We start from the raw sequence: 12832 nt of genomic DNA on the forward strand, positions 1-12832 counted from the left end.
TCGTGTCCGATCGGTAATGTGCGCAATCGAGATTCGCTCTCTTCTCCTAGGGTTTTGTGATTCTTCATCTGGCGCAACGCAGCTCTCAGTTCCGAAGCGTCGATTTCTGACAGTTCCTTAGATCCGACATTTAGCACCCGGGCTCTCCATCTTTCGGGATGATTCGGCTCCAGGACTGATTAGCTGTAGAGATGTCGATAGAAGTCTTCTATGACTTTTGCGATTTCTGCACTTTCTGACACAACTTCACCTCACTCATTTTTTATCTGGTGTATGGCATGTCTCTCCTTTTTGATATCCTAGATCAAAGAACCTATATATTTCGGTTGTTTTCTACGGTATCATGGACGAGTTGTGTATTGTGGGCTCTTAGGTTCTTGCGAATCGCGTTCTTCACGGTTTTGTTCAACTCGGCGTATTCCAATGCCTCTTTATCTGTCGTCCTGCGCTTCTCCTGGAGTGCAACTGTTTCTGCGCTGAACTTTGGATTTTTCCGACGAAGCAGACCTTCCAAGCTGCTATCTGAATACTGTTCGTGATCCTATATGATAGTCTGTTAATCTCTACCTCTCCCAGTGCTCCTGTCGGTTGGAGCTTACTTTCGATATGTGAGTTGTATTAGTCCCTCCTGTTGTGTAGCGCGTGCTTGGTGATTTGGATCCTCTTCTGAGTTATTTTCCTTCTTTCGAGCCGAGTGTTAGCGCAAATCTTCGCTCTCACGAGTCTGTGGTCGCTTCCAGTATCGAAGCGGTTCAGCACTGAAACATTTGTGGTGGCGTGCTTCATCGTAGTCATTTTGGCGTTAAAGTCGCCATCACCACTGTAATCGATTTCGTTGACGGTTTCGTCCGGGCTTCTCCAAGTCCATTTTTTTTGATTGGGCTTTTGGAAGAAGGTTCGCGCAGAACATTCTGTCTTTGCATAGAAATTCCAGAAGGTGTTCCTGGTCGTTTCTTGTTCCCAATCCGGATCTACCAATGCTCTGCGGGTCTTCTATTTCCTTCTGGCCGATTTTGGCGTTAAAGTCGCCATCACCACTGTAAGTTTGGTCTTGTCCATGTTCTTGGCTGTTGCCAAGTCATCGTAAAACTGCTTTATCTTTTCCTCAGAAGCAGCTATGGTGAGTGCGTGTACCTGGATAATCTGTGCTTTGTACCAGCTGTTTAGTTTCAGCACGACGTAGATGACTCGGTCTGACACGGTGTTACAGTTAACGACCAGATGTTTGAATTTCCGATGAATCAATAGGGCGACTCCTCCTCGGTGATGATTTACCTCGGAGTTTCTGCAAAAGAGCAAGTGCCCAGAGTGCAGTACCATGGTGGCTTCTCCTGCCAGCCTCGTCTCGCTAATTCCCAGTACGTCCCATCTGATATTGTCGAGCTCTCTCTTGAGACCTTCTACTAATCTCATTGTTCTGATGTTGTAAGTTGCTATTAAGATGATCTTCTTGCTTTTTTGTCCTTGGATCGAATTTTTGCCTCTCCCAGAATCCGTGAGGCAGATTAACGTATTAGTGCGGGATTCCAAGCATCGCGTTCTACCCGCCTGGGGTATTATTGTTTTGAACGTTGACATTTTATGGTTTTTAGAAGGGATTGGCAATTAAAATGCTACGCTTGCGTGTTGGCGAGTGCCTATATTTGCTCGGGGACAAACTCCCCATCTTAACCTGTTGATCTGGTGATGCAGCATTGGCATTTTCTCCACGCTGATTGCCTTCGGATCTCCCGCCGATATTCGGGTGGCTGATTGCAGTGGGGTTATCACTGAGCGACGGGGTCGCCACTTTCCTATGCCGTATAAAATATATTACTAATTACAATAAAACTTAAGATTAAGGGCGCTCTCACTGATTCAATGATCTTGATATATGTATGTTATCAAGAACATAATTCTGAGTAACTTTTTCTTCTAATTTAATCGTCGTTCGTTGCTTATTAAAAAATTATAAATAATTAAAAATAGTGACTGACTAAAGCTTGGGACATAAAACTGCCCACATTTTCGCATGAATTATCAACTTTTACATCAGAAAACAAAAAGAAAATGATAAAGAATTACAATGAACTAAGTAGGTTTGCGTAGACAGAAAGAGGGCGCGCGCACACACATACACACACACACCGGGGGGTCCAAGGGAGGCCTTCGGCTATATTGTAAAGCAAGATCCACCCTGCTTATCGGCAGGGTTAATGCGGGAGTGGAGCCTAAAGCCCCTCTTGCACTCCCTCGTGTGTGTATGTGTGTGTGTGTGCACCCGCGCGCATGCTACCTGTCTGCATTTGCTTTGGTATATTTCAAACTTTTTTGTTAATAACTTTTTAATAAGCAACGAGCAACAATTAAATTAGAAGGAAAAGTTATTTTGAATTATGTTTTTGACAACATATATCAAGGTCATTGAAATCGGTAAAGTCACCCTTAATCTTAAGTTTTACCTTATTAAAGGATGGTTGGTACTAAATTTAGTGAGTATCGGTGAAAGACTTTATTTTTTATAAAATTTTTGATTTTTTGAGAAATATCTATACACGTCTTTTAACTTTTGAAAATATTAAGATATGGAATTAAATTTGTAATAAACCGCTTTCGCGAGGCGGTCGTGGATAACTCGGTCGGGATCCGGGGCTCGTGAAAGGGTATCGAGAGACGAACGATAGATGCGTTAGGTAAAATATAATTTATTGCGTGTAAGTATGTGTGTATACAGAGTGAGTGTGTGTATAACTGTTGTGTGTGTTGGTATGTGTGCGCTTGTATGTGAGTGAAATGTTAAGCGAGCGAGTGCGTGTGCGAACGCGAGATATTTACGTGTGGTTTACAATGTGTTAAAAATATATGGGCGAGGCGTATGATGACTTGCATGTGACAAAACGCACTCGTGTATGCGTGAGTGTTGGACTTGGCTAGCGGTGTGGTTGTGCCGGTCGCGATGCATACGAATTACAATGCACGGGGTGTGTGTGTGTCGGAACGCGCTTTCAGCGATTCGATACAATTATCGATTACGTGCGCGGATCTGGATTTCGGCAGAGGCCGCTAACTACCGGGCGGTAATTTCGGTCGGGTCGGTGGGCGGTCCTGAGACGTGTCGGTATCGATCTGATTGCGTCGATCGATGTCGCGGCCGGGTTAGATCCTCCCCCTTGAGCGGGACTTAGCGCGCCGTATTAATGGCGAGTCCGATCGCGGTAATGGCGGTCGCGGAATTACTGCGAGTTCGCGGATATCGCGGTATTGTTTCGTCGGGGATGGTTTTCCCGTAGAATGCAGGAGTGCAACGGCCGACGGGAACACCCGTCAATGGCAGGGAACTCCCTACCACTGGATGATCGCCGTTGCACTTAGGTGGACGGATGCGTGCGAGGTGTCGAGAACTCCCGACGGAGGCTGAGTACGCCCAACCTCGTGTTCCTCGGTCGCAGGGATTTCAAAGGATCGCTCTCAGAGATGCCGCAAACTCTCGGCGGAGGCTGGGTACTCCCAACCCCGTTTTCTCTCTTTTTGAGCGTGTTTTCAGGATCGTTCTGGATTCCAGGCGTCGTACTGACTCTGGTGGTTGCGGAAGATCTGGTCCTGAGATGTAAAACGTGCCCTATTTATACCGCTTTTCCGGCGGGTGCGCGTGCGTAATATGCCTGATTGTTTTAAGACATATTATTTAACGGTGAACCGCCGCGCGCGACTCGGGTGGTTTCGGGAACGGTCGGTACGGTTACCCGAGCGCGGTGACGGTTCCGGGTAAACACGCGTCTTAACGGCGGTTTACAAATCGGAACGTTTTATAAATCTTTAAAAATGGGCGCTCGGCGCCTCCGCATTATGCCCGACCGGTGTTTGTCGGGCGGCGGACTTCCGGCGGATCGACGGCCGGGTAACGGTGGAGGGATGCATCGTTACAAATTTTATATGAATAGAGTATCATTAATGGATAGTTGGTATTGAATTTGATGAAGATTTGTAACAGGTTTTTATATAACTTTTATTAAATGTAAATTTTTGAATTTGAAAAAAAATATTTTGTAATATCTTAGGTGTGATTAGCCCGATTTTTATTTGTCAATGAATTTCTAAAACCAACATCGGGTTGAAATAGTATTTATTTCGCTCACAAAACTTCCTTTATAAAAAAACAAAAATTGAAAAACTCTCTTGCTTTAGGAGCTTAAGCTTTGTGAGTGAAATAGAATTCCTCTATGAGAAAGCAATGTGCAAATTTCTGATTTATACAATTTTCAGCTTGTTTTATTTTCTGTTGGCGTAATTTTTTAATATCATTATTTTTGTAGATTTAAAATAACATTATTTTATGCAGATTAAATTAAAATAACTATTTCTTAAATATATATAACTGTTTTTTATAACTGGCGCATGTACTTGGCGCTTTTTTTTATCTGTTTTTAAAACGTAAGTTTTTAAGGATATCATTCTCTTTGTAGTATATATATATTAACATATTTAAATAAATAGCAAAAAACCTGCTATCACTTCGTTACATATATTTTACAATATTATTTTTACATATCAATGTAAAGGCTTAAGACTTACATATTAAGACTCCTCATTAATTTATAAAATATAAATATAACATTTTTAGTTTTTTATTAATAATAATATTTAATAGTTTATCTAACATGTGTCTCTCATTTTAATGGCATATGAAAATGTATAAGTAGGAAAGATAGGTTGTTTTCTGACCATTTTTTTCAATGAGTGCGAGAGAAATCTGTGAGAGAGAAAGGGACGGAGATATGCCCAGAAAAAGAAAAAAAGACAATCGTTGGGGGTTGTGGGGACTGGGGAGAGAACAGGTGTGTATGTAGGGCGAGATGAAAAGCACGGCCGAGTTGGAAAGCGGAAGCGAGAGGGTTAGTGGGAACGGGGAGAGCGGGTACGAGTCGACAAGATCGCCCGGGAGATGACGACCCGATCGATCGGGGGTCGCGGTTTCTCCCCGGCGCGACTCGACTTTGGCGCGCCTTGCTCTTTACGATAGGCGGCGGCGGCGACTCCTCGCGCCGCTTCTAGCGCACGATCGTGATCGTGATTCTTTAGGTACGCGCGCCGTTTCTAGCGCGCGATCCGCAAACAGACGCCGGGTATCCGGCGTCGAGAGAGACGAGGGATCGTCGGAAGGCGGTCGAACGGGGAGCATTTTCGTCGTTTTTCTCTTTTCACGACACGCGTTAGCAGCGATACGAGCGAGTTTATCGCATTTCGGGGTGAGATTTTCCTGTTTCTCGACGACGATGCGTGTCCGGTGACGAGACGCGTCCGATGACGAGAGCGAGTATTCGGCTCAGTTAATCGGGGCGCGTTCTCGCTATTTTTACCCGTTATGAAAGGATGCCGCGGCGATCTCGAGGTATTAGTATATTCGAGAATATTCGCGGCGCGATGAAGCGCACATCGGACGCTTTAAATAGACTAGCCGGAAGGGAACATTCGAATTAGAAGTATACATAATTTGGAGGTACCGAATCGTTTGAAACAGGAATTGCGCGAACGTTATATAGAGAACTGTCTGTACTGTAGAGAAAAGATCGGCTTCGCAGAAGAGTTCATGCTAGAGGCGAGCGAGGCGCGATTCGACAAGCCTTTTGCGAACGTCGGAGCCGACGGCTATCTGCTTTATCGCAACTGGAAGCGGCGATACGGAGTGTCAAAATTTTTGTGGGAGGTAAATCACGTCATGCATTGCTTCTACACGTTCGGTTGCCAATTCGAAAACGGAAATTATTTTGAGGAGCGCATAGATCAAGTTTTGTGAGAAGCGTGTCGACGCACGTGAAAAAATCGGTGTACAGCGAGATAATACCTGCCTTCGATCTCATCTACGAGATCTTCGACGTGTCGAGTAATTGGGGGCTGCGCGACAAGAGCTTTGTTCTACATCGAAAAATTCGACAGGGAAAAGACGTGGTTTATTTGTAAAAATCTTGGCGTTCGTTGAACGACAAGTGACGGATCGAGAGACGATAGAGGAGCGCGATCTTCTCGATAGCGCGCGGAGCATCGCGACGGAGGACGTGCATCGCGCGTGGGCGCGGCGGTGCGACAAACGGCAGTGTCTCAAATCTCTGCGAGAGAAATGTCGAGGCGAACGCCGGGGGAGATCCACCGGAGCGATCAATTCTCGGATCGCTTTGTAACACAGTCACCTCGCTCGACGCTCGGATCGGTTCGTTGGTGTCCGGGTTCGAGAGGAGGGGAGACTCAAGCTTGCGATAACACAATGTAGATAGAAAAGATCGTTTATTGAGATAGAGATAGATATGTACAGAATAGCGTGCAGGGCCAGATGATGTCGGTAGACGTGTGTTGAGCTGGTGTCGAGGTGCGGGTGGCGTGCAGCAGCGAGAAGCGGGCTCGGCTAAATCTTTACTATGGTTTGATTGGCGGTGCGGACTAGCAACGCGGCTATAACGTACGGACTTATTACTAGCAGGCTTAACGGACGGATTTAGAGCTATGACGCGGCTAGAGCTAGCGGACTTATTACTAACAAGTCTTATTACTAGCCAGCTTACTCCTACGGCGCGGTTAGAACTAGTGGACTTACTTCTACCAGGCTTATTACTAGCGAGCTTATTCCTACGGCGCGGTTAGAACTACTGAGCTAGTGTCAAGCTGAATGGTTAGTTATTGCGGGCAGGGCCGAGTGTCACGTCGGACCCTGCCTTGGCAACGGAAGTCGGTGTAATCCGACGGAACCAAATACAATCTTGGTCCCAGGCAGAGATAGGAGCCGGTGCAACCCGGCGGAGCTGAGTGCAACCTCGGCTCTAGGAGCGGCAGAGATAGGAGCCGGTACAACCCGGCAAAGCTGAGGGCAACCTCAGTCCTGGAGGTAGAGAGAGCCGGTGCAACTCAGCAGAGCTAAGGACAACCTTAGCTCCCAAGAGGTAGTAGGTAGTGGTTAGATCGGTGTCAAGAGCTGGATTGCAGGACGGGATCTGGTCTCGATGTCTCGGCCGGCCGGACTTATATACCCGGCCGTTGCCCCCACTAGGTGTTAAAGATCCGGTAGTGGGGTCGGTTCCGCGTGGGGACCGCAAAAGAGTGTCTGGTGTGAGGGTGACGGCGAGTACGGTGTATGAACGAGTGAGACAGCGCGTGCGGTGTGCGTGCAAACGGGATAGATAGCGCAGGACAGGTAACGCTGGGTGGAATAAAGCGAGCCGCGTGCGTATATATATATATATATATATATATTTATATATATACACATATATATAATTTTAATTAATAATTCAATTAATAATATTAATTACAAATTTTATGGTAATTATTGGCAATATTATTTTTATAAGAATTTTTCTAAAGATGTACAGAGTGATCCGAAAAGGTATTTTTGCGAAAAACTTGAATTATTCAAAAAAAGAGAAACTAAATGAAATCATATCATATATGATTTATTATGAAAGAGTTGAATTACAAATGATTATTTTAAAACTGCTTTTTTTCATTCTCACAAGTATAATTTTGAAGCGCTTGAAAATGTGGTCAATAATTGTATGTGAGATTGTAGCTACAATGCTTTTTATTTCCTCAATTATGCGCTTCTGAAGAAACTCGAAACCTTTGGAAATTTATGTGGAAATTTTATAGAAGTTAGTAGTATACAATGTGTTACATTCTGGGTCACATTTTTTACTCTATCAAAATCAACTAAAAAACATCAAAATCACTAATAAAAACAACAAAATCACCCATAAAAGCAACAAATTAAAAAAAAAAGACAACAAAAAGAAGAACTTTCAAAATATTGGCAGAAATCCTAAATTCCAAGAGTGTTAAACTCTAAATCAAGACCATTTATAATACAACGACTAAGTGTCTGAAAGACTAGCACCTGAAAGGTTTAGTCCGTAGGATGTTCAGTCCAAGGACGCTTACGAAGTAATTAGATCCTTCTTATTTATCCATTGGTTATGTATATTATCAAAGCCTAGCCATTTAACATAAACTTTATTTCCTTTTTTTTAATATTTTTTCAACTAAATAGATGTTAGTTGGAATTTTAGTTTTTTGTAGTTTTTGTTCATAAAAGGTTCCCTTAATCTCTTCACCTTTCATATCTTTAATATGATAATATGAAGGTATGTTTTTAAAAACTTTATCTATTACAAATATTTCAGTTGACCAATTAGGTGTATATCCTTTTTCAAACATATGTTTTAATTTATTAATCCTTACATAATCACCAACTTTGAATCGCGTCCCTTGAACTAAGCGTCCTTCGGACTTAGCGTCCCTTGGACTTAGTCTTTCAGACGTCATCTTCAGGTGTCTTTCAGACGCATCCTTCGGACTATTGTCAAGACGGCTTGACGCATCCTTCGGATTTAGTCCATAGGACGCTTCACATGGTGTCATTCCCATAGTTCCCCAATAAGCAATTTGATAACAAATTGTTGCCAAATTGGCATCAAATTCGCTCAAAACTTGGTAACAAATCCAGTGCCATCTGTGTCCGCATTAAGCTTGTGTTTTGGTGACAAAGCTTGTTGACATAACCTGACAGCAAATTGACGGCAAAAACCGAGCAAAGCTTGACATGATTTGACGCCAAATTGATGGCAAAAATCGACCAAGATCTGCGCAAGACAATCTGATAGCAGATTGTCAGCAAAAACCGAACAAATTCTGCAGTTTTTGGCCATTCATATAAAAGTATATATTTAAATGGATTTAAAGTCTCAACCCTAAGTAACAAAATGATGATAAGTTTTGGTCATAAAATGACCATTAGATAATTAGACATTATATAAAATCATATGTTAATATGTTAAAACATATAGGTAAATTCAAGTAACTTAATTTATAAAATTAAAGATCTTTTTGGACATAAATTGTTTGAATAAGTGAAAATCGAACAATTATCTGTCCAATTTGCAAAAAATCAATTCAATATCTGAATTTCCTGTATAAGAATTGTGTCAAAAATTGAACTGATAGAAATATATATATTATAATATTATTAGTATTTTGTAGGCTTTATATACACTCATGACAAGAATTTGAATACGGGTATAGATAATGAATAACGCGCCGCATAGCGATAAGCGACTGAACTATTTTATAATACTTTGTAATAAGCTGCAGATTTTGTTCGGTTTTTGCTGCCAATTTGCCATCAAATTGCGCACTCTAGATCCTGCTCAGTTTTTGCCGACAATCTGATGTCAGTCATGTCAGCAAGCTTTGCTCGGTTTCTGCCGCCAATTTGCTGTGTAGTTATGTTAGCAAGCTTTGCTTGATTCTTGCCGGCAATCTGCCAGCTTAATCGGTAATAACAACTCTTGTACCAAATTTGTAGCCTTTTTGCTGACAATAATTTGTAGCAAACACTTGGCAATATCTGTTAGAACAGACCTGGCTGACTGGGAAACTGTTCAGACAACGTTACAGAAGAAAAGTTATCTGAGGAAACAGAGACTCTTATATCTGCCTTATCACTGAGAAATCTTTCAACTTTCAATGAACTTCTGAAATAAAAATCTGTCTTTGCACTTTACGTAAGCATCAATTATATATGTTGATTTATGTTGTTCTTTCTTAAAATTGTAAAACCTTTATGTTTTGTTTTTCTAAAGTGTTTGCATTTCGTTATAAGAAAAACGAAAATTTTTCCGTTATTCATGGCTATCTTCAAAGAAAATTAGCTAAAAAATTAAAGATGATTTTATTTTTGTTCTTAGGTAAATCATTTTCGCCGCCTTGGAGGAACTTCGCAAGCGGATCACACACGGAGAATTCTCAGAAGGATTGTTCATAAGGAATTAGCACAAAAATTAAACTGGGCAGGAAGAGGAGCGAAAACAAGTCTTCAATCTTTTGATGCCGTATGCCAACTCATTGTTAGTAAGCCTACAATTACGATTCTTGAAAATAAATTGTGATGCAATTTTCATATTGTAAAATTGAGTTTTCTTATACTTTATAGGATCCGCAAGCACTAATCAAGAAACCTCTTATAAGATAACCGAAGAAACAATTAAATCTTGGTTACGTTATGCAATGGATCGAGATGGTGGTCGAAACAGGAGGAAGGAAACTATAAATAACAATTAGATTGATGAATCACAATCAGAAAATTACACGAGTTAAGAATTAAATTTTGTTATGCTTTCTCTTTCCATGGAAAATTTCCAACTTTTTCATTTAATCTTAGATTTGCCATAAAGTTAATCATGGAAAATGATTGCTTTTTACAGATATTATATTACTTTATTTTAAATTACTTTATATTAAATTACTTTCAGGACATCAATATGATTTTTTACTTTGCTCTTGATAAAAATGATATATTTTGCTGCTATTATTATGTACAATATAGTACTTTACTTTGTGACATTATTATTTACTGTTAGGAATATTAATATTGCTAGTCAGTAATATATCAATTGCATTTATGTTTGATATAGTTAGTTTTTTTTTAAGATAATTTATAACTGTGCAATTATAAAAGTTCCTGCTAAACTTAGAAGTTAAATTGTTCATATATAACGTTTTATTTTGAAAAATAAAGACTGATCTTAACATATATATAAATAATATAATATAACAATATTTATAGTATAGTATAACAATATTTTATATAAATATAATAAACAATACTTTATACCAAATTATATTACAATAAAAATTATATTATTTTGTTCAGATTTATTCTAAATTATGTATTGTTCAGTTTTAGAATTAAAACATTTAATTATAGAACTGTTTATTTTATTGCATATATTATATAATAAAGACAACCTCTATATCCGAATTTCAGACATGTCATAATTCTATTACAAAAATTGATTTATTTTGATTTGTTGCTTATGATCTTTCCATTATTGAGGTTTAATTAGTCGACAATTTCTAATCAATAAGTATACGATGTTTAACTAATATTATTTTCATTAACCATACATCATAAAAATAAAATGGACACCAATATATTTTTATTTATATCTGTTTATAATTGCATAATTATGTTAGTAATTGCATGTTATTTATATAATTCTTGGAATTCTTGTAATGAGTTAAAATCTATGTGATTGATATGGATGTAATTAACAGTTGTAGGTAAAAATTTATTGATATCCATTTTATTCTTGGGATCTGTGGTTTTTGAAATTAATATTAGCTAAAAATTATATATTTATTGCAATGCTGATAATGTTGGTCCATTATCATTTGAAATCGTTGGGCCAATATCTACAATTTAGACAGTCGACATATGCCCAATATTGGGTCAATGTTTTTGTCCGATCGGATCATTTTTCAATTGTTGGTATAATATTGGCTAAATGCAAAATCCAACATTTCACCAACCATTGGCCATCAGTAAACCAGCGTGACGCCGCCAACATTGGTCCATTGTTATTTCGGAACGTTGGGCCGATATAATAAACGTTGGGCAATCAACATAGATCCAATATAAGACCAATGTTTATGTGCTGCTCGGGAAATTTCGCACCGCTTAAAATTAACTGCAAAGGTGTCACTAATTATAGTTTTTATGATCAACTTTCAAATATAAATATAATTTTAGCATCATTCAATCAATCATCATCGTTCTTTAAAGAAAAATAAAAAAACTTGATGAAATTCAATTAAATCAAGTTTTTATAAACATTTAATTCCTTAAAAATATATTTAATTTATTAAACTTTTTAATGTGTCATTTTTCTTAACGGAATATTATTCTTTTTTATTTCAATAAACATTGCTTGAGATAATTAGTCGACCGAACCATAGAATCTCTCGAAATATTATACGGCATTGCCGCTGTGTACTTCTTAGTATGTATTATTATTTTACGTTAAACTTTAATTTTTGGAAGTCACGTGGCATTTGTTGCCCAAAACCGATAGAATTCGGTAATTTTAAAGACGTTATGTTTATGAAAAAATATATAAAAATCAACATCTGATTAACTGATGGAAATATACAACGATTACAAAGATGAATTCATGGTTGGAATATTCACTAACAGGACACCCGTTCCTATTGTAAAAGATCCGAATTTAAGCAGGAATATTCTTATCAAAGATTTTAGCACATTTGCCGATAGAGAATTTCCTTTTCACACAAAAATTCGAATGTATATATAAATATGTATATTTTAAACTATATTATAACATTTGAACTCTCTCTTTCTCTCTCTCTCTCTCTCTCTCTCTCTCTCTCTCTCTCTCTCTCTCTCTCTCTCTCTCTCTCTGGACAGGTGTAACGTGTTAAATTGTGCTCTGTGAAGAGGTAGATACTCTGTGGGTTGGACTGCTTTGCGAATGGAATAGAGTTAGTTCTGCATGCACTGGATTGTGAGGATTACGAAGAGTGTGTTATCTGTTGATAAATTGTCGTGAGAAATAGTAATTTTGATTGTTAATTGTTAGTAGAGTCTGGGATGAAATTCGCATAGATGAATCAGCATAATTAGACAGCGACACTTAGTGACGTACCTACGCAGCATAAAAGAGAGTTATTCCTAGGATAAGCAGTATCGATAAAACAGTATTCATTGTTATCAAATGAAAATGAGCATATGATGGAACTGTGTGTAAGATCAAAACACCGGCAGTATGTGGCCAATGTAAGAAAGAAATAAAAACTGAAGCTTCCAAATGTGTTCCGTGCGACAAGATCTTTTATCCTAGCTGCCATAAACTTCACAAAGTATATAAATGGTAAATGAATTACTTCCCTGTAAAGGTAAATTGGAAACATATATGATAAAAGTATCAAGTTCTATTGAAGGCGATATAGTAAGTGAGAGTAGCAGAGAACGAAAATTATCAAGTAGTATGGATTATAAAATAGATGTTTTGTA

General features: G+C 39.0%; 1 protein-coding gene, 1 long non-coding RNA gene and 1 pseudogene across 2 annotated transcripts; 2 read left to right on the forward strand and 1 right to left on the reverse strand.

Annotated features, from left to right (window-relative positions):
- Window positions 1-993: 993 nt before the first annotated feature.
- LOC138939254 (craniofacial development protein 2-like) lies at window positions 994-1578 on the reverse strand. The gene has a single exon (XM_070306898.1). It carries the CDS (start codon window positions 1576-1578, stop codon window positions 994-996), a length of 585 nt encoding a protein of 194 aa, XP_070162999.1.
- Window positions 1579-9438: 7860 nt separating this feature from the next.
- Window positions 9439-10535, forward strand: LOC138939449 (uncharacterized). The gene is made up of 3 exons (XR_011447859.1): window positions 9439-9524; window positions 9708-9851; window positions 9953-10535. It is a non-coding gene; the product is annotated as an uncharacterized lncRNA (long non-coding RNA).
- A 1268-nt stretch (window positions 10536-11803) lies between these two features.
- Window positions 11804-12832, forward strand: part of LOC138939133 (cytochrome P450 6k1-like) — a 119177-nt pseudogene continuing 118148 nt past the window's right edge.

The sequence above is a fragment of the Polyergus mexicanus genome, unplaced genomic scaffold (assembly GCF_030449975.1).
Source record: "Polyergus mexicanus isolate NDT 795.1 unplaced genomic scaffold, iyPolMexi1.0 SCAF_14, whole genome shotgun sequence".
Lineage (NCBI taxonomy): Eukaryota > Metazoa > Arthropoda > Insecta > Hymenoptera > Formicidae > Polyergus > Polyergus mexicanus.

Bases quoted from the DNA above. Each gene is read 5' to 3' on its own strand.
- LOC138939254 (XM_070306898.1), bottom strand. From the start codon at position 1,578: ATGTCAACGTTCAAAACAATAATACCCCAGGCGGGTAGAACGCGATGC.